The sequence below is a fragment of the Haliotis cracherodii genome, unplaced genomic scaffold (genome assembly GCF_022045235.1).
Source record: "Haliotis cracherodii isolate W230 unplaced genomic scaffold, xgHalCrac1.p SCAF_10, whole genome shotgun sequence".
NCBI classification, from domain to species: Eukaryota; Metazoa; Mollusca; class Gastropoda; order Lepetellida; family Haliotidae; genus Haliotis; species Haliotis cracherodii.
The window spans coordinates 2,202,676-2,221,167 of record NW_027266265.1 but is presented as its reverse complement, the minus strand read 5'-3'; the positions used below and the strand labels follow the sequence as shown (position 1 = coordinate 2,221,167).

General features: G+C 40.4%; 1 protein-coding gene across 1 annotated transcript; it reads right to left on the bottom strand.

Annotated features, from left to right (window-relative positions):
• Nucleotides 1–733: 733 nt before the first annotated feature.
• LOC139445010 (uncharacterized) lies at nucleotides 734–14,428 on the bottom strand. Its single transcript, XM_071226066.1, has 6 exons — nucleotides 14,350–14,428; nucleotides 9,404–9,649; nucleotides 7,769–7,900; nucleotides 6,759–6,979; nucleotides 2,931–2,948; nucleotides 734–1,411 (listed from the first exon to the last, which is right to left on the bottom strand). The coding sequence occupies exons 1-6, from the start codon at nucleotides 14,426–14,428 to the stop codon at nucleotides 734–736; spliced, it is 1,374 nt and encodes a 457-aa protein (XP_071082167.1).
• Between the last annotated feature and the right edge of the window lie 4,064 nt (nucleotides 14,429–18,492).

Here is an 18,492-nt window from a genome sequence, read left to right as displayed (position 1 = left end):
ATAACAAACTAAAATTAGTAGTCCCTTTGAGTTCGTTATAACCGTACTTTACTGTACTACTAACAGGGTACTGTTTCCCGATGAGCTGATAACAGAAGGGCGGGACTTGTGTCGCATTTCTGCGCTGAACGATGTCACTTATTTGTTCTACATTGATCTACAGTTTCTATGTTTTACTGAATGAATAAGCAGTCAAGAAATTATAATTGTTTGCGTATTTATTTATATGAATTGACCTCAATATGGTTTTGCTTCGGTGGGGTTAAAACACCGGAGGGTCATCTAAGTGAGTTACACACTATGTACACGGGCTTTTTCGTTTATACCTCGTAAGTAAAGTAAAGTGTATTCTTAAATATTCATATATGTAAATGTCCCTCACAGGAACAGCCCACTCGGGTGGTAGGGGTGGAGGGTCGATGTTTGTATATATGGGGTTTCAATGTGCGACAAGTCTACGTGAATAAACAGCCGGGCACAAATAAATATGCACTCTTCTTTGATAGTGGCTGAAAATGAAATAAGCATTGTGATTCGATGGTGATACAGGTATCATATTTGTGTTTCGGGCCTAAACGTTTGTACTATTTCTGCGAATTTGTCAATCTGGTAACGCTTTGATAAAGTTTGTAATTGTTTAGTTAAATCCAAGTGTATACATTTTTTGCCCGGCAGTGTATTTGTATTTGTTGCAATGGATTATCGGCTGATACATCATACACAGAACATAAACCTACAACCTGACGAGATCGAAGCTTCCACGAGCACCTCTGTCTGTTTTAAGGGCAGTTGTGTCATTGTGAAAGTAGATGTCACGTCCATCCTTCAGTCCGTCCATCCTCATGTCCAGCTCGACCATCTGTTCTTCTGTCTGACCCGCTGTGTGACCCAGCTTGTTCGCGTAGTGAGTGGGGATCTCGGTCATCACCTGATGGTTCCTTTGAAGGGGGTTCCTTGGAACACTGGAGTGGGTTGACCTTGAGGAGTGATGTCGACTGATGGTTTTGCCCTCTCCCGCTGATTTTAGATCTGTCGAATCATTATCTGCCGAATTGCCAAAAAAGAAACCATGAGATAATACATCTGGCTGAGGAGTGGCGCGGTGGAACTCCTCGTCCATTCTTGGCACTGGGGCAGGGTAGCAACGGAAACTAACCACGTGGCCAAATGATCCAGTTGCCAAGGAGTGGGTGTCTCTGGGCAGAGATGAAGCATTCAGTATGTGCAGCTTGTGGTGCTCCTTGTCCTTCATGATGCTGGCATAGAGGTCCTCCTGACTGACTGGAACATCGTAATCCTTCCCGCTACCGGACAGACTTACCTCCCGGAAGCTCTTGATACTTCTAGGCAAGCTGTAATCTAGCCTGCTGAGAGGAAGCGACATCGTACTGGATCCGTTGAAGGAGTAGGTCTGGAGCAAAAATAATTATTTGTTATGTTGAATGTCCATTGTGTATAGTGTTCGTTATCACCAGAATACAAAAAAAATCTTTGTTCCACAAAGAAACTTAACTAAATGCGACTTTAACAACTATTGGTATGTAATTTATATTCTAAGGTTCGAACATTAATACATCGTTCTTGCACACAGTATACGAGGGTTGGATGCAAAGTTCCGAGCCTTACTGCGAAGGATATACAGTACACACGTACCCGCTGGCATGGATACATTGAAATACCTTCAACGCTTACATGCTACATTTGAACCATATACACCACCAGGTAGGATATTGCTGCAGGCATCAAAGTGACTGGATAAAATTTACATCCGCGCCGTCATCAAGTATTTGCGTCTGACAGGACTAACTCCAACCGCCTTCCATGCGGACATGGTGTCAGTTTTCGGGATGCTCCTTCCTTTGCCCCTGTCAAGAGGTGGATAGTTGAGTTCAAGAGGGGAAGAGAAAACAAACTTCAACTGCCATCACCAAGGAAAATGTTGATGCAATTTGTACTATGATGTTTGATGATGGACAACTCACGGAACACCCCAGTACAGTAGGCATCTGTCATGGGCGTGTTGAGAACATTTTGATGAAGGAGCGGTGCATGTTCCAGCACGCTGGTTTTTAAGGCTTTTGACTTCTTATTCATCTGGTCACGTGAACGTCATTTGACGCAGACCCGGCTGATTGAATAGAAACATCTAGCGTCATGCCCTCTGAGGAAGCATCATCAGCTGGCAAGATAGTGGCCTCGGTTATCTAGGATTCCGAAGGAATCCCACGACATTCCTAAATGTCATACTATTACTAGTCCATTGTGCAACTGCGTATGAATATCAAGGCCAAACGTTTTGAAAAACACACTTAAAGTGGTTGTTCCACCAGGAAGATGCACCTGTGCACAAGTCTGTTGTCGCCATTGTTGCAGTGCATGACAGTGGCGTGACTGAACGCATTGAGCATCCTCCGTATTCACAGGACTTCAGGTTTCTCCCTGAAAGAGCTGTCCGACAAACACTATACCAATGATATCAGTTCTGCTGTGGGGGACTTGTTACACCACAAGGGGTGATCCTTCTACCTCAGAGGAAACCAGGAACTCCAGCACCGCTGGCACAAGTATGTGGATCTCGGAGGAGATTATGTTGAAAATATTTAGCAACCGATTCCATCAATGCAGTTTATCAGAACCTTTCAGCCAACCCTCGTGTTATAAACTGTTAAACAGTTTCATCGTATATAGTATATACTAGTCTGTTTGGGGCCTAAGCTAATATATTGTTGGTAATCTTATCTAGTCTATTAATGAATGTTTGTTCGTAATATGAAAAACAAAACCTCAACCCCATTACATTTACTGATCTGATATATTCACATATAGCTTACTATATATTAGGTTTTATGTGTAATCCTTCATACGTCAATAGTGTGGCATACTTAAGCCTCATCGTATGATTTTTTTCTCAAAAAGGACAAGATACTTACATTGTGTAAACGATGCCACTGCAATATAAACAAACGTAATATGTTATTATGGACGTGATGTTAATATGTCGATGCGAAAATTTATACTCTCTCGAGTATACCAAGTGACTTATTTTCAAAGTATGCACTGTCATAGCTATAGTGTGCAGACAAAGATTATACGTTGTCTTCGTGTGTAGAAGTTGACAACTTAAACAACACGGCCGACTCACGTTGCAAATATAAAATATTACCAGTCTATCAGGTTTACCATTTCATGACGTCAATGGCGCTCGGCATTAACGGAATAAAACAAGACTCGTCGGGCAGGAGACGGCATGGTGGGCCTGAGTGGGGTATTCATGCGAAACTGCGGCATGGCATTTCAGTGGGCTAGCGCGCACGCACACACACACACACACACACACACACACACACACACACACACACACACTCACACACACACACACACACACACACATACACATTCATACACACACACTCATACACACACATTCATACACACACATACACACACTCATACACACACACTCATACATACACACACATTCATACACACACATACACACACACACATACACACACAAACATACACATTCATACACACACACGTGTACTATAGCAGTGATACGATACAGTTACAGCCCTCCAGTACTGGTAAAGGTGGTCCTCAATTTTAGCCTACTTGACTTTAATCTATCCACGTCTGTGCGCTGAAATATGCAGAATAGATGTACGTTTGGGACACTTATGTATATTATTGTCGTCTTGGGGAAACAAACACAATACGTAATGGTGGTGTCAAAAACTCAGTTATAAACTTAATATTTTCAAAGGTGATGATTATTATCTGTGCGCAGATTTTGATACAAAGAGGCCGGAAATGAGTCATGATCCGTGTTTCAGTGCTTCAACTAACTGGGGCGATAGGGTAGCCTAGTGGTTAACGCGTTCGCTCGTCACGCCGAAGACGTGTCGCTAAGATACATGTGGCTTTGTGCAAGTGGACCGTGGCCATTATTAAATTCCATAACACGTTGTGTAGTTTTCCATGTGCCATAAGATATTGTGAATGGACAAAGTGTGTCCTTCATCAGCTTCAAGCTCCAGTTACTGATGCGTATACATTTCACTACATTGCCTTGTTGAACTAATAAAGTCCTGAGTGACAATCAAAATAAAGTGCATTTATAATGCGTCAGATTCCATTCACCAAGTGGATGCTCACGGCGCTACACTATTATTACCCCGGTCAATGGATCAGTGAGCACTCCCTGGGGAGTCTACAGCCCAAGCTGCCCATGAGGCGCTAGAAGGTTTACAGCCACATTACCATCTCATCCTACCGGGTACCCACTCACTGCTGGGTGATGGAGTATTCACTTTCGTGTCTCTGATACAGGAGAGGAACAGAAAAGGAGCAGCCTAGGCCTACATAATTAATTGTGAAATAAATAATTTGAGTGAGTCTGTGGCATTTGATTGACTTATCAAGATTGTTTGTTTGTTTGTTGTTTAACGCTGCATTCAGCAATATTCCAGCTATATGACTGGAGTCTGAAGGATTCGAGTCTGGAACAGACAATCCAGTAATTGACATCATGAGCATCGATCAACGTAATTGGAATCAACCAAGTCAGCGAGCCTGACCACCCGATCCCGTTAGTCGCCTTTTACGACAAGCATAGTCGCCTTTTAAGGCAAGCATGGGTTGCTGAAGACCTATTCTACCCTGGATCTTCCCGGGTCGAGTAATCAAGTAATTGTGTTGCGTTTATGTTTCTATGAACAGAACTGTAAATTATGCCACGCCCACTAATTGATAATTGTGTTAATTTTGACGTGTTTATTAATAAGAATAGTCTTAAATATCTGTTTTGCGTTTTTGAAGATTTAGACGTAAAAACCCATGTACACAGTTTGCTTAAATTCACTACGCATCGCGGATTTAGATAATGCACATATGCACATAGGTGTTTATGTTTATACCTAAAAAACGCAACAAATATTAAAATCAATTGTAATTGGCATGACGTTGATAGATAACAGTATAATGTCTTCCAACATTGGTTACATGTGTGTATTAAATTATACGTATCGTAATGATACGTGCTGCTTCTTTCATTCTACATGACGCATGCAAACTGTTATCGAAGCGGATATGACGCGTGACGAGCGAACAGTCATTACATATCCGCCAGACCCGCGAAGATTCTGCAGCCTTTGTTTCATGTCAGTACATTTGCGAGCCTGCATCCCCTTGTATCTATAAGTACATGCTCACCTGATCATGGGTACAATGTGCGAAGCCCATTTCTGGTGTCCTCCGCCGTGATATTGCTGGAATATTGCTAAAAGCGGCTTAAAACTCACTCACTCACCTATATGCATAATCTGTTAAAAGAACGTACAATAATGCAATATATGAGAAATACATCTTTATTAATCTGATATGTACACATGCAAAACGTATAAAAATACAAACACCGATTTATATACATAAGGGACATAGCAACTACATGCTTGACATGGCGATCAATGCCAAGCGATAAGCGGTGATATAACACGCAAATATAGACGCAGGCAAGTGACAATTTGCTGGATGGAAGATTACACTACTGTTCATGCACATGTAAAATCGTAACAGCTTGCAACATACAGGTATAGACACAAATGATTATCAAACGTTCCTATAATGCTGTGGAAACTGAATTCTTTATTTAAGACGAGGTGACCACATGGTCCATGTAGAAACCATATCGGTGCCATCTCGAAGAGTGACTAATGTTAGTTGTTTATAAGTCACCAATCTTCAATCTAGTTGAAAGTGAGGCTTGTCATCTGTGAGATTACTTCGGTATGGAGAGAGTTATATTTAAAGATGTAGTGATTCATTGATAATAAATTTGGCGTGCCTGTATATAGCATGAACGAAGCAGGGTGAAATGACTATATACAGTGATGGATTTGTTTTATCCAGATATAAAGCTAATAAAAGTAGGAGAGTAGAAACATACGCACGTAAATTCGACATATAATAAACATTGCATGTAATATTGAGTCTCATGGTATCACAGTCTCATGCTACAAGTTGCGTTTCATGGACTAGGTTGAAGTTTTCAAATATAGAAAGAGTTTGAAAATTGTACATTCCTAGATAGCCCAAGCTCTGAACGTAATTCTGAACAATGGTATTATCAACACCAATTCTATAAATGATCACAGAGTTAACAGAGATTCATCCATTAGGACCGTTAGAGCGAGCAAGGCTTGAACTCGTACACCTCTCTAGAAGGTAGTACATAAGTCGACGGCGAGCGAATCTCTGAAACCAAGGGAGACAACTCATCAGTGTGGGCGTCAGCGAAATTAACAATATTAGCGTTAATTTGCCTACGTCCTCCTACAAGAGTTATCTGCCTTTGACGAAAAGCAAGGTGAAGGACAACGTGTAAAGCTATGAACACAAAACACAAATTAGACAGCCTTGAAGATTCACCGATAAAGACTATTCTGACTTGCATATATAGTTTACAAACTTTGCAACATGCACATGCATAAACATTCAGTTTATATATACGTGGTTGACATTTTGGGCCTTTGGTCAATAGTGATGGAGTACGCAGTTGATATTTTTAAAAGTATTATGGGAGCCATTGCATATTAGTTTTTTTGTGTATATATATATCATCTCACTCGTACTCCATCAACATTGAAACCAAGTCATGTCGATATGTATATATGACGTTCGGCATGCTTCCTGGTATTAAAGCACCATGCTTTCTAGACAACCGTGGTTCTGCTACTTCAGATTCCACGGCCGTGTACCTTTTCAAGCTTCTGTCTTCGTCGTCGTTGTACGAGTAGTGCGACAACGAGGGCAACTAGAATGAGGATGATGGCAACAGCAATGGCTATGCCGACGATGCCTCCAATGCTGATGAGGCACAAGTCGGAGCCGTCCCCGCAGTTGTCGAAGCCATCGCAGTAGAGGTGGTCGGCGATACAGAGCCCGTTGTGGCAGTTGTATTCATCGGGGTCACAGGGTCCTTTTGACAACAGTAATAGTGTTGTGTCACATTGATATGGATGAATAAAGGAAATAAATGGATTGAAATACATTGCATACAATAATACGGATTACAGAGGAACATGTCAACGTGGGGATGATGCTCAAGCATGAACGACTGTCATTCTACCGTATTCAGCTAGAGCGCGAGTTTGGGTTTAATCCTCTTTTAACAATATTCCAGCAATATCAGGGCGATATATGGGATTCAGATATTGTACCTATGTAGGGAATCGAACCCAGGTCAGCGTGACGGGCAAACTCTTACCGCCCAGCCGTATGGCGGTTATTTAATGTCCTCCAGCAGTCATACCATCAAACCTGTAACTTTTTTGTCTGACTTGAATATTAACGTCAACGCCAGAGAATAAAAAGTCTCGAATTCATAGGGCGTAAAACTCAAAACAGCGGTGAAAGTTTTGAATGAATCAGTGAAAATCGAAGATGACACCAGCTGTTCGCGAAAACAGGTTATGATATCTGAAGGTATTTTCTATCATTTGATGCAAAAATCATAACATTAGCAAAATATGGTAGCAGTTATGCACTTGCATCATGCCAACATCCAGTGATTGACATCATGAGCATCGATCCACGCAATTGGGATACGGTGACAGGCATCAATCAAGTCAGGGAGCCTGACCACCCAAGCATGGGTTGCTGAAGACCTATTCTATCCCGGATCTTCACGGGTCTATATAAAACAACATTTTCAAAAGAAGTAGGATAGATATTTCAGCTATTTATCTACAGGGGTTTGGCGCAATACCTTTCTTGTAGGCTGTGAAGACGACCTCAAACTGGTCATTCATGTAGTCCAGCTTCTTGGCGAACACCATGGACGCTGATGGTTGCGTGGTGATGAAGGCGACGTCTGGAGTGGTGTAGCCACATATAGCATCTGTAGAACATAACCTGATTGTACATAGACCTTATATATAAGAGAGAAATAATGTCAAGATGCTATCAGGATTGACGAGATTTCATTAAAAGGATAATTACACATAAACTGTCGAACAAAAGAAAAATACAAAATGAATTTGGCCAAAAGATTACAAACGTTATCATAACGTTACAAGGCTTTAAACAGTCGCCGAAGAGCTGAAACCGCAGGGGCCAAACACAACTATGATACCTGTATCAAATACATCACCATCGAATAACAATTGATTGTGTCATTAATAACACAATTAAGATAGGTGCATATACTTTCTTTTTCCCGGCAGCTTATGTTCTATGCAAAGTTTACAAGTTATGGATTTACTGAGTAGCGAGTAAAGTATTCATGACATAACTGATGGGAAGTTCCGCAGAGGATATGATACAGTGAAACACTGATGTAAATGATGTCACTCGTGAATGAGGAAAAGTTTATATAATTTTTTGTGTTTTGCTTCTGGAAATATTAAACTGATCCTAGGAGTGGAGTGAATAAGTGAGTGAGTTGGGTTTAACGCCGCTGTAAACAGTATTCCAGTTATATCACGGCGTGTCAGCTTAATGTGGTAGAAAATCCCGAAGTGATGCATGTCTCAGACGTTTACCACTTCGGTGAAACCCAGGAGCACGGGTATGGTGCTGACAAACCTAGAAACATAATCGGGGCAAACCGGTATTCGAACCCACAATCAAACGTTTCTGGCGTGCCCATGGGACGCAACTCTGCACAGCGAAGCGCAGCGCCTGAGACGACTGGGCCACCCGTGCCCCCAAATCGTGGGGGGTAAGATGAGAGGAATCACAATGTAAAATGCATGTGTATTTCTTAGAGACCGCCTCCGTGGTAGAGCGTCCGCCTGGAGAGCGGAAGGTCCGGGCTTCGATCCCCGGCCGCATCATACCAAAAGACTTCAAAAGATGGTACTTGTTCTTACCCTGTCTGGCGCTCGGCATTAGGGGGCTAAAACAAGGACTGGTCGGCTCAGAGTCAGTATACAGTGTCTGAGTGGGGTATTCATGTTAAACTGCGGCATGGTATCTCAGTGGCATCAGTCCGGACTAGTACAAGCAGCCAGACACACCGTGCATGCACATCGCTATATAAGTGCAATAATCTTGGATGCGACGTTAAACCCCATTTCAACTTCACGTTCACTTTCAGATCTTAGATAGACAAATATCTATCATTTATACTTTTTTTCGTTGACAGGAGATCCATTTTCATGTGATTGAACTTTTAAAATATAGCTCAAACCTTATAAGTGTATCTATATCAGAAGGACATTGCTAGCTTCTGCACTACGTATGAGTTTCCGCATCATTTGGTTGATGCTGTAATTTCATGTCTCTTAAACTCGCTGCAACAATATTTCTGTCAGAATGTTGTGACCTGTTTGTCAACACCAGGCATATGATTGTGTTGCAGTCGAATAACATACAGTTGGTTTCTGATAATGAAACTTACTACTGAGAGGATTGGCTGAAGTCGCTCCGTCGAAAAACTGGATGTAGTCCCTAGCGCATCCAAACGGCGCCACGATGTCCAATCCGGTAACTTTAATGATCAGCCGCCGTGGATCCGGTGCGCGGATGAATATAACACAGTTGAAATTGACGAGGCCTATTTCCGGACGTCTGAGAAGCAACCGACCAGATTCGATGCCAAGGGCTTGCATATCGATTGTATTGCCGCATATCTCGTCCAGGTAATCTGAAAATTGTGTGATCATCACATTCCATCAATTACGTAAAAGGATTGACAGAACAGTAATTATCATTAGAGGTGATAGTGATTGTGTCGCAAGAGAGGCTATAGTATTAATTGCGGACGTGTTACAGTCAACATCAGCCTCGGCGACAAATGACAGACAAGTTTGAAATCATCAAATACATAGTTTACAATATTTGTATAATCCTTAAGAGTTCAGACAATATTATGTATAATGTTGTGTGCTTCCAAAACCGACGTGTAATATACAGTAAACTACAATTATAACTCACAGGAACCACTAAAATTACTTCGCAATAACCGTAATTCGTTACAAGCAGATATACAACATATGCAACAAAAGGCCGGGACTAAAAAACAAGTTCGTAAAACCGGTCAGTTCGTTATAAGAGTGTTCGTTATAAACGTAGTTTACTATATAACATCAACGCCAGAGAAACATCAGTCTCGATGAACTGCCGAAACTGATACCAATGGTGACAATTGTAAGAATGGGTGACAGAATGTCTGTATTCACACCAGGGTTTCGCGGAAAGTGTGTCCATGGCCTGCCCTAAAGTAATCAGATAAACTATTACGCAAAGATGTCAAACAGTAAACATATCGAGTGGTTTTGGTATAATTGTAAAATATTTTCATTCGGGATCACACATGTAACTGTCGGCTCGTGTGTACTACCGTCTCGACCAAGCAGGATCGTGAACCCGTAGGATAAGAACACAGAATAGAACAGATATTTATTCATGAAAAAGACTTGGGCTTCAGCCCCTCGTCTAACAGATACAACAAAAATATATATTGACAGTGGAGGTAGGACACGGTTTCATATTTACTGTAAGCAGGATTTAATATATTTAGAAATGTATAACAGTTGTGTTTTATAACTTGTTTGTAGCAGGCTAACTAGTTTTAATTCAGATGGCCTTTCCCAATAGTATTTATGTATATTTTTTACTCTAATATCTTTATATTTGGGACATATTAAAAGGAAATGATAATCAGTTTCTGTTTCAGTTACAAATTACGTGTTAAAATAATTGTAGTTTTATCATTACGGACTGTAAGCTGAATTTGGTCAATTATACCTTGAAAGTGTTGTTATCCCTTTTAAATTCTTACAAAATTTAAACAAAATCAAATTGCAGGAAATGTATCAGTAGCAGTATATTTAGAGTTCAGGGATAGAGTAGCACCTTCAATATTCTCACACTTATTTCAAATATAAACACAACCGCCGTAATTGTTCAGGGACGCAAATTAACGCTGGAAATGACCTTTTGACGGAGAGGGTAGTTAGCGAGATACCTCCTCCATCAGGATCTTCCAAAAACGATAGCCATGCAACCTTGTCCGAATCAATCAATCTCTTGCAGCATTCACGAGATGCCAATCTCCAAATAACCTCGATGCTGACAGCTTAACTAATTGATTTCACACATAACGGTAACAGATTAAAGATTACTTTTTAGCCGGAAGGCAACTATCCGTCGCGTGTGCTGCGATGATCATATTTTCACATCGCAGCAAATAGGATTACGGGAAACAGCCGACCGACAATATATTTAAATTATCTAACATTAAATATTTTTGTCAGATTTGAAGAAAAATAGGATTATTGTAATCTTTGTGGGATATGATATTAATTGATAAATGTCATCAAATATGATACATGTAAGATGCGTTGTCAATATTATAAATATTGATATGCTTAATCATCTCATATGGTTCAGTTATTGAAAATGCTGCCATAAATTTGGAAATTATTCGACTCTGATTGGTCAGTAAGAGGTTATCGAATCACAATAAAACCCTCTGGTTGAAACATCGATTTAATTGACGGCCGCATCACCGCGGAAACTATTGCGGTCATAGGCATAATTATCTGTTCAATTATAGATTACAAGTTGCGGTTACTACACTACTCAAAGGATACGTGGTAGTTCATTTTCGCAGGGCCAACATGATAGATTCCAACAAAGAGAATGTATTTCAATTTTTTTGGGACGACACGGACCTTGGTATTTGGCGGTTTTTTCTATATACGACTGTGACGTCATATCTTTTGCGTCACGATGAGCGATGCGACGTCATAATAGTGACGTGAGGCGTAGAGCGAAACATGGCATGCTTAGTTTTGTCTAGGGATGCCCACCTCATGCTAGCTGACCAAGTTGCTGTGCTATATGCTTTCACTGACTGTCAAATGTTTGAGTGAAGTATTACGGTGTAATCAAACTGCCTGGGAATATAGAGCGCCATGTTTTGCTAAAAGGCCGTTGCCGGGGATTCCGTTATTCAGATCGAAAACCCACACAGTACACTGGACTCAACCAATGCCCCTTGACACCAAAGAATTCGCGCTTATTTTGCCAAGGTGGAATGGAGGTAAACATACTGTGTCTTCAATGTAGAGCTAGGTTACCTGTAGGTATAATCACGCTAAATTCAACATTGGAAACCCACGCTACACCTTCGCTTCCAAATTAACGCAGTTAAATTTCCCCACATGTTTTAAGCCCATTTCTGGTGTCCCCCGCGGTGAAATTGCTGGATTATTGCTAAGCAGTGTACAACCATACTCACTCACTCACCACATATAACACCCACAGACGGTTACCAATATCAACTGACTCCCACAGGCTGTAGTCTTTTTGATTGAAATAGGTTGCAACCTTCACCGTGCCAATTCATATATACTGAAAGCAACTAATCACATACCTATTACAGATGAGACTAAGGTCATAATTACATGTGCTCACATTCTCACATTTCTTTCTCGTTTCAGTAATACAATCATTATCAACTGCATTCTGCACATATATTTGGTCAAAAAGGATAGTGTGAGGTTTAACGGCGTTATCTCATTTGCACCAATGTTTGTATAGTGATGGCGGTCATCAGGAACACAACCCAATGAACAACCCATTGCTCCACAATGTCTTGAAGTTAGTTCAATGGCCGATCCAATAAGTACCTGGTATTTTTCATGGTCGATCAATGATGCAAGTAACAGTTGGTTAAGACTGGGGAATGTACATGTATGACAAATTAATATGACCTATATGGTACATTCAAGTATATTATTTCGTACCACGAATCATTTAGTTTGTCAGTTACCATTTCAATGAGTTGTTTTTAAAATGTTTGCCAATGTGTAATGAAATAATAATCTTCACAACATATCACAAACAGAGGCAAAGGCAATTCAATGGTTCACCTGAAATAAAAGCCATGGGTACATATGGTGTCAAAATAGGGAAGTACAAGTTTGGAAATATATTCCACATGTCCGCATTAAAACGTTTTTGAAGGTTTGGTGACCTATTTTGGAAGAGAATGCATGATCGACTGTTTCTCAGACGTTGTGGCATGCTGACATCAAAGACTGGAGCTGTGAAATATTGCTCGGCAAAAGAACGTTGACAAGTGGAAAACTAAGGTCATTCGTTTTGCCATAAAGTGGTGGTTATTTATTGTCACTCTCAATCTTTTTTTTATCATGTATCTAAATATGAAACTGGGGCCTTTTTTATTTCTTGTTCAGGTGAATAAATCAATGGAAGAGAATTGACTATTTGACCTTGAACGATATCAGACCATCGATATACATGGCTAAATAAAAACGATTTTTTTTCCATACTTATAAGAATTCCCCCCCCCCCCCCCCCCCCCCCCCCCCCCCCGTAAGCAGAGTCGATTCCACTTGTCCCACATACTTTCTGCGAATATTAAGAAAGCCAGTCGTTGGTTGTGAAAAGTCATATGGTGAATCTGCGAGACACGGATTCGGTGGTACCTTTGCCAGACCCGGCGATGTATCTATATACGAACTGCATATCAGTACAAATGGGGAACGGATTTGACACAATCCACCAACCCAAACAGTTCCCGACGACTGGCACAAGAGGATGTGTGTTTCATCATTACATTGTGTGTGTGGACTAGGACATTTTTCATGAAACTAAGTGGGAGAAGCGAAAGTCATCCTGTTTGAGAATTCAGTATGCATAGTAACTGCAGTTTACACGTAGACGTATCATGCTTGATTCTAATCATTCGACCTATGTCATTAATAATTGTGAATGCTATTATTAAGGCACGGTATGATAAACATTTGAGTTAATTTTCATAACAGTGTATACATTTCCCCAAACATTCAATGTCTTAACAAAGCTTTCAAAGACTTTCACTGTAGACATGTAGAGGACAACTTCAAATCGGAGGCATCAGTGGTAAGAATTATGCAATTCCCTATTTTTCTTTATACCATATGTTCCCATGTGCTCCCCGTGATTGTTTCTTGGTGAACACTTGACATGCCTTTGCCTGTGTTTGTGACAAGTGCTAACAGTGTGGCAGGATACGCTCACCTTTGCGCAAACACCTGGTATCATCACTTTTTGATAGTGATTCATCAACAACTGCTTATTATGATACAGTCGGAATCGTACAATCGACTTATGATTTCTTAGGATTATGCAAAAGGTTTTGTCGCTTTCATTATTAAGCTAAAAATACATTAAACATTTTTTTCAAAATCTATCGTCTATTATTTTTACTTTAATTACCTGAAAATAAGAACAAATAGCCGTAGTGCATATATTATTTCTGTCTTTGTATGATATGTTTTTGAATATAATATGAATTATTATAATACACACGTATTATCCAATTATACTTACATGTTTCAGTTTCTACAGCGAATGTCTCAACGAAAATCCCGAACAAGAAGCAACACAAGAACCACCTTCCTAGCGCCATGTTGTCACGGTGTGATACGCAGGTCCCAAGAGAAACTGTCCAGCAATCTCACCAAGTTACTTTTATAGACATATTTGCCTGGTGTCGCCGGGCGTCACGCGTAGTGAACAGGTGACCGAGTCAGGCGAATAATCATAGCTGTCAATCGTCCACGTAATTAGTTATGACTTTTCTTTATTGACTGTCACTTAAAGCCAAAGGGAAATACTTTGACGCTTACACAGTTTGTGTTAATTAATAGTTATGATATGTATCATAGTTAGAGTAAGAACAAAAATATGTATGGGTGAACGTGTTTGTATCGAATATGTGTGATGTAACGAATATTCAAGGCATAAAGTTTTGCTCAATACGGCAAACTCAAAAAGATGATCTTCAAGCTCTTACCATACAGTCTGACCGTTACTGAATGCTATTCATTATCTTGTTAGAAAATAACTTTTGGAATTCGTTTGAAATCCACATTTTTATTTTACCCGAAAGCTAAAGCAGCTACAATGACAATGACCTGTGATCGACACCTATCAACATTAAAGACACGTATGTATTAAACAAACACTTCCTATGAAATACAAATTTAATAAACTACCGGGGAAAAGAAAGTGTGCACTTGAACATTGGATTGAACACCACGTTACTCGGCTGACCAGTCACCGAAACACAGCAAAGATTCAACACACAGCTACAATTAATGCATCATACCCGTATCAAGTACATCACCAAAACCATTTATTATTTGTTTCCCACCATCAAACATAAGCGTGGACTTTCCTTCTCCCGCCAGATTATATCCAGATCTAAGTGTTTGAGTTGGTGTAATTACATGAGGAACAACATAACGTGAGTGGGCGTGATGACGGTAACAGACTTTTATGGTGCTGACAGACCAAAGCATTCAATTCAAAGTAGACCCGGTATTCAATTTCGAGCCACAAATTGGCGGATCCTGGTCCATCACGCAAGGCCACGTTAACTTTGCCACAATTATCATTTGCGTTGCAGTTTAATGTCACGTCACCAACCCACCTGGTCATATATATAAATGCGGCGTTAATCTCAGAGACATCCGAACAAGAGCGTGTTTGGTGACCACCGAGGCTGTTTGTTGAGGGTGAACGGTTGATGTCCTTCGTGATTAAACCAGGGTCAAGACGCAGGTGTCCCAGGTTTACACTTCGTAGAACATGAACGCCTGCATGCTTCTCTGTCTGGAAACAGTTGCTAGGAGCTTAGTATGTAGTGGGAGATGGTATGTCCCTTCCGTCGGTCCACGCCCGTCACCTTGACACCTTCACCATAAAAAGAGGCTGGCGCCAGAATAAGAGTTATCACTAAGTGGAATGTTCGGTTTTTTTCCGTAGGGGTATTTTGTGCATTATCGAATTTTAAAATTGTCGACTAACGCCATGATTAATTTACACAATAGTTTCGAAATCTATTTCATTTCCTTTGTCGTTCAATAGATATAGCAAGGACTTTGAAGTTTGAATATTATGTATGTACACGAACAAGAGAAATGTGTGCGAGCGTTTGTGATATGTAACATGTATATGTATTTGTTTATCTATGGGTAATATACATGTGTAGGTGCGTGTGAGATATGTAATAAATGTAACATGTACGTACAATATACATGTGTAGGAGCGTGTGAGATATGTAATAAATGTAACATGTACGTACAATATACATGTGTAGGGGCGTGTGAGATATGTAATAAATGTAACATGTACGTACAATATACATGTGTAGGAGCGTGTGAGATATGAGAGATATGTAACATGCACGTACAATCTACATGTGTAGGGGCGTGTGAGATATGTAATTAATGTAACATGTACGTTTTATCTACATATGTAGGGCCCTGTGAGATATGAAAGATATGTAACATGTACGTACAATCTACAGGTGTAGGGGCGTGAGAGATATGTAATTAATGTAACATGTACGTTTAATCTATATGTGTAGGAGCGTGTGAGATATGTATTAAATGTAACATGTACGTACAATCTACATATGTAGGGGCGTGTGAGATATGAAAGATATGTCACATGCACGTACAATCTACAGGTGTAGGGGCGTCTGAGATATGTAATAAATGTAACATGTACGTACAATATACATGTGTTGGGGCGTGTGATATATGAAAGATATGTAACATGCACGTACAATCTACAGGTGTAGGTGCTTGTTAGATATGTTATAAATGTAACATGTACGTACAATCTACATATGTAGGAGCGTGTGAGATATGTAATAAATGTAACATGTACGTACAATCTACATATGTAGGGGCGTGTGAGATATGTAATAAATGTAACATGTACGTACAATCTACATATGTAGGGGCGTGTGAGATATGTAATAAATGTAACATGTACGTACAATCTACATATGTAGGGGCGTGTGAGATATGTAACAAATGTAACATGTACGTACAATCTACATATGTAGGAGCGTGTGAGATATGAGAGATATGTAACATGCACGTACAATCTACATGTGTAGGGGCGTGTGAGATATGAAAGATATGTAACATGCACGTACAATCTACATGTGTAGGGGCGTGTGAGATATGTAATTAATGTAACATGTACGTTTTATCTACATATGTAGGGCCCTGTGAGATATGAAAGATATGTAACATGTACGTACAATCTACAGGTGTAGGGTCGTGAGAGATATGTAATTAATGTAACATGTACGTTTAATCTACATATGTAGGAGCGTGTGAGATATGTAATAAATGTAACATGTACGTACAATCTACATATGTAGGGGCGTGTGAGATATGTAATAAATGTAACATGTACGTACAATCTACATATGTAGGAGCGTGTGAAATATGAGAGATATGTAACATGCACGTACAATCTACATATGTAGGGGCGTGTGAGATATGAAAGATATGTAACATGCACGTACAATCTACATGTGTAGGGGCGTGTGAGATATGTAATTAATGTAACATGTACGTACAATCTACATATGTAGGGCCCTGTGAGATATGAAAGATATGTAATATGTACGTACAATCTACATGTGTAGGGGCGTGTGAGATATGTAATTAATGTAACATGTACGTTTTATCTACATATGTAGGGCCCTGTGAGATATGAAAGATATGTAACATGTACGTACAATCTATATGTGTAGGGGCGTGTGAGATATGTAATAAATGTAACAGGTACGTACAATCTTATATGTGTTGGGGCGTGTGAGATATGCAATATATGTAACTCTCTTACTCACAAATACATACTCATTAGAAGTTAAAGGTATCATAAGTAATATATACTGAACCGCAAAAGAAACGTCGTCATAGACAGATATATGAGAAACCTTATTTGTCCAAACACTGTAAACACACTTTGAGACATATTTAAAAGTTGAAAAGTGGCAAAACTGATCATCAATGTTGAATTAAAGCGTCAGACGTTCTTAAAGTGAAACACAATTCCAGTCTCTGAGAAAATGACATCACAAGTCAGTATCTCGTGTGTCCGCCATGTGCATTGATGACTGCCGTGCAACGTCGATATATGGAATGGATGAGGCGGTTGAGGAACCCCTGAAGCAGCTCAGCTGCAGTTGTCGGCCTTGGTCGGACGTCATTCAGCCGTCTTTGAATCTCGTCCCACAGGTGCTCAATGGGATTTGAACCGGGACTGGGGGCAGGCCACTACATGGTTCTGATGCCATTCTGCTGGAGGAAGCGTCATGCTGCTCTCGCAGTGTGGGCACTGGCGTCATCATGCTGAAACGTGTGCTTGCAGCGACGTGCCAAATGAGGTATGGCGTGTGGTCTCAAGACGTGATCAATGTACCGAGCTGCTGTGACACCATTGACTCTCCCTGGACCGATGTTCTGGAAGACCACAGGGCCGACCCTTTGTGCAAGACCAATTCCACCCCACACCACAATGCTCGGACCACCTCACGTGTCTCTCTCAACAGCACAAGCATCCGACTAACGTTCCCAAAGAAATTGGGGAACGCATGTGCATTTCAATTTGCACGGAACTCACGTGCATCGGGTTACCATGGCCGTTGCCGTGATGCGTTTG

What these genes read in the sequence shown, in the direction of transcription:
- LOC139445010 (XM_071226066.1), bottom strand. Translation starts at nt 14,428, where the DNA reads ATGGCGCTAGGAAGGTGGTTCTTGTGTTGCTTCTTGTTCGGGATTTTC. An exon ending in TTCAGCCAATCCTCTCAGTA is followed by an intron (nt 7,901 to 9,403) that starts GTAAGTTTCATT and finishes TATGTTCTACAG; the next exon opens with ATGCTATATGTGGCTACACC. An exon ending in CTTCACAGCCTACAAGAAAG is followed by an intron (nt 6,980 to 7,768) that starts GTATTGCGCCAA and finishes TGTTGTCAAAAG; the next exon opens with GACCCTGTGACCCCGATGAA.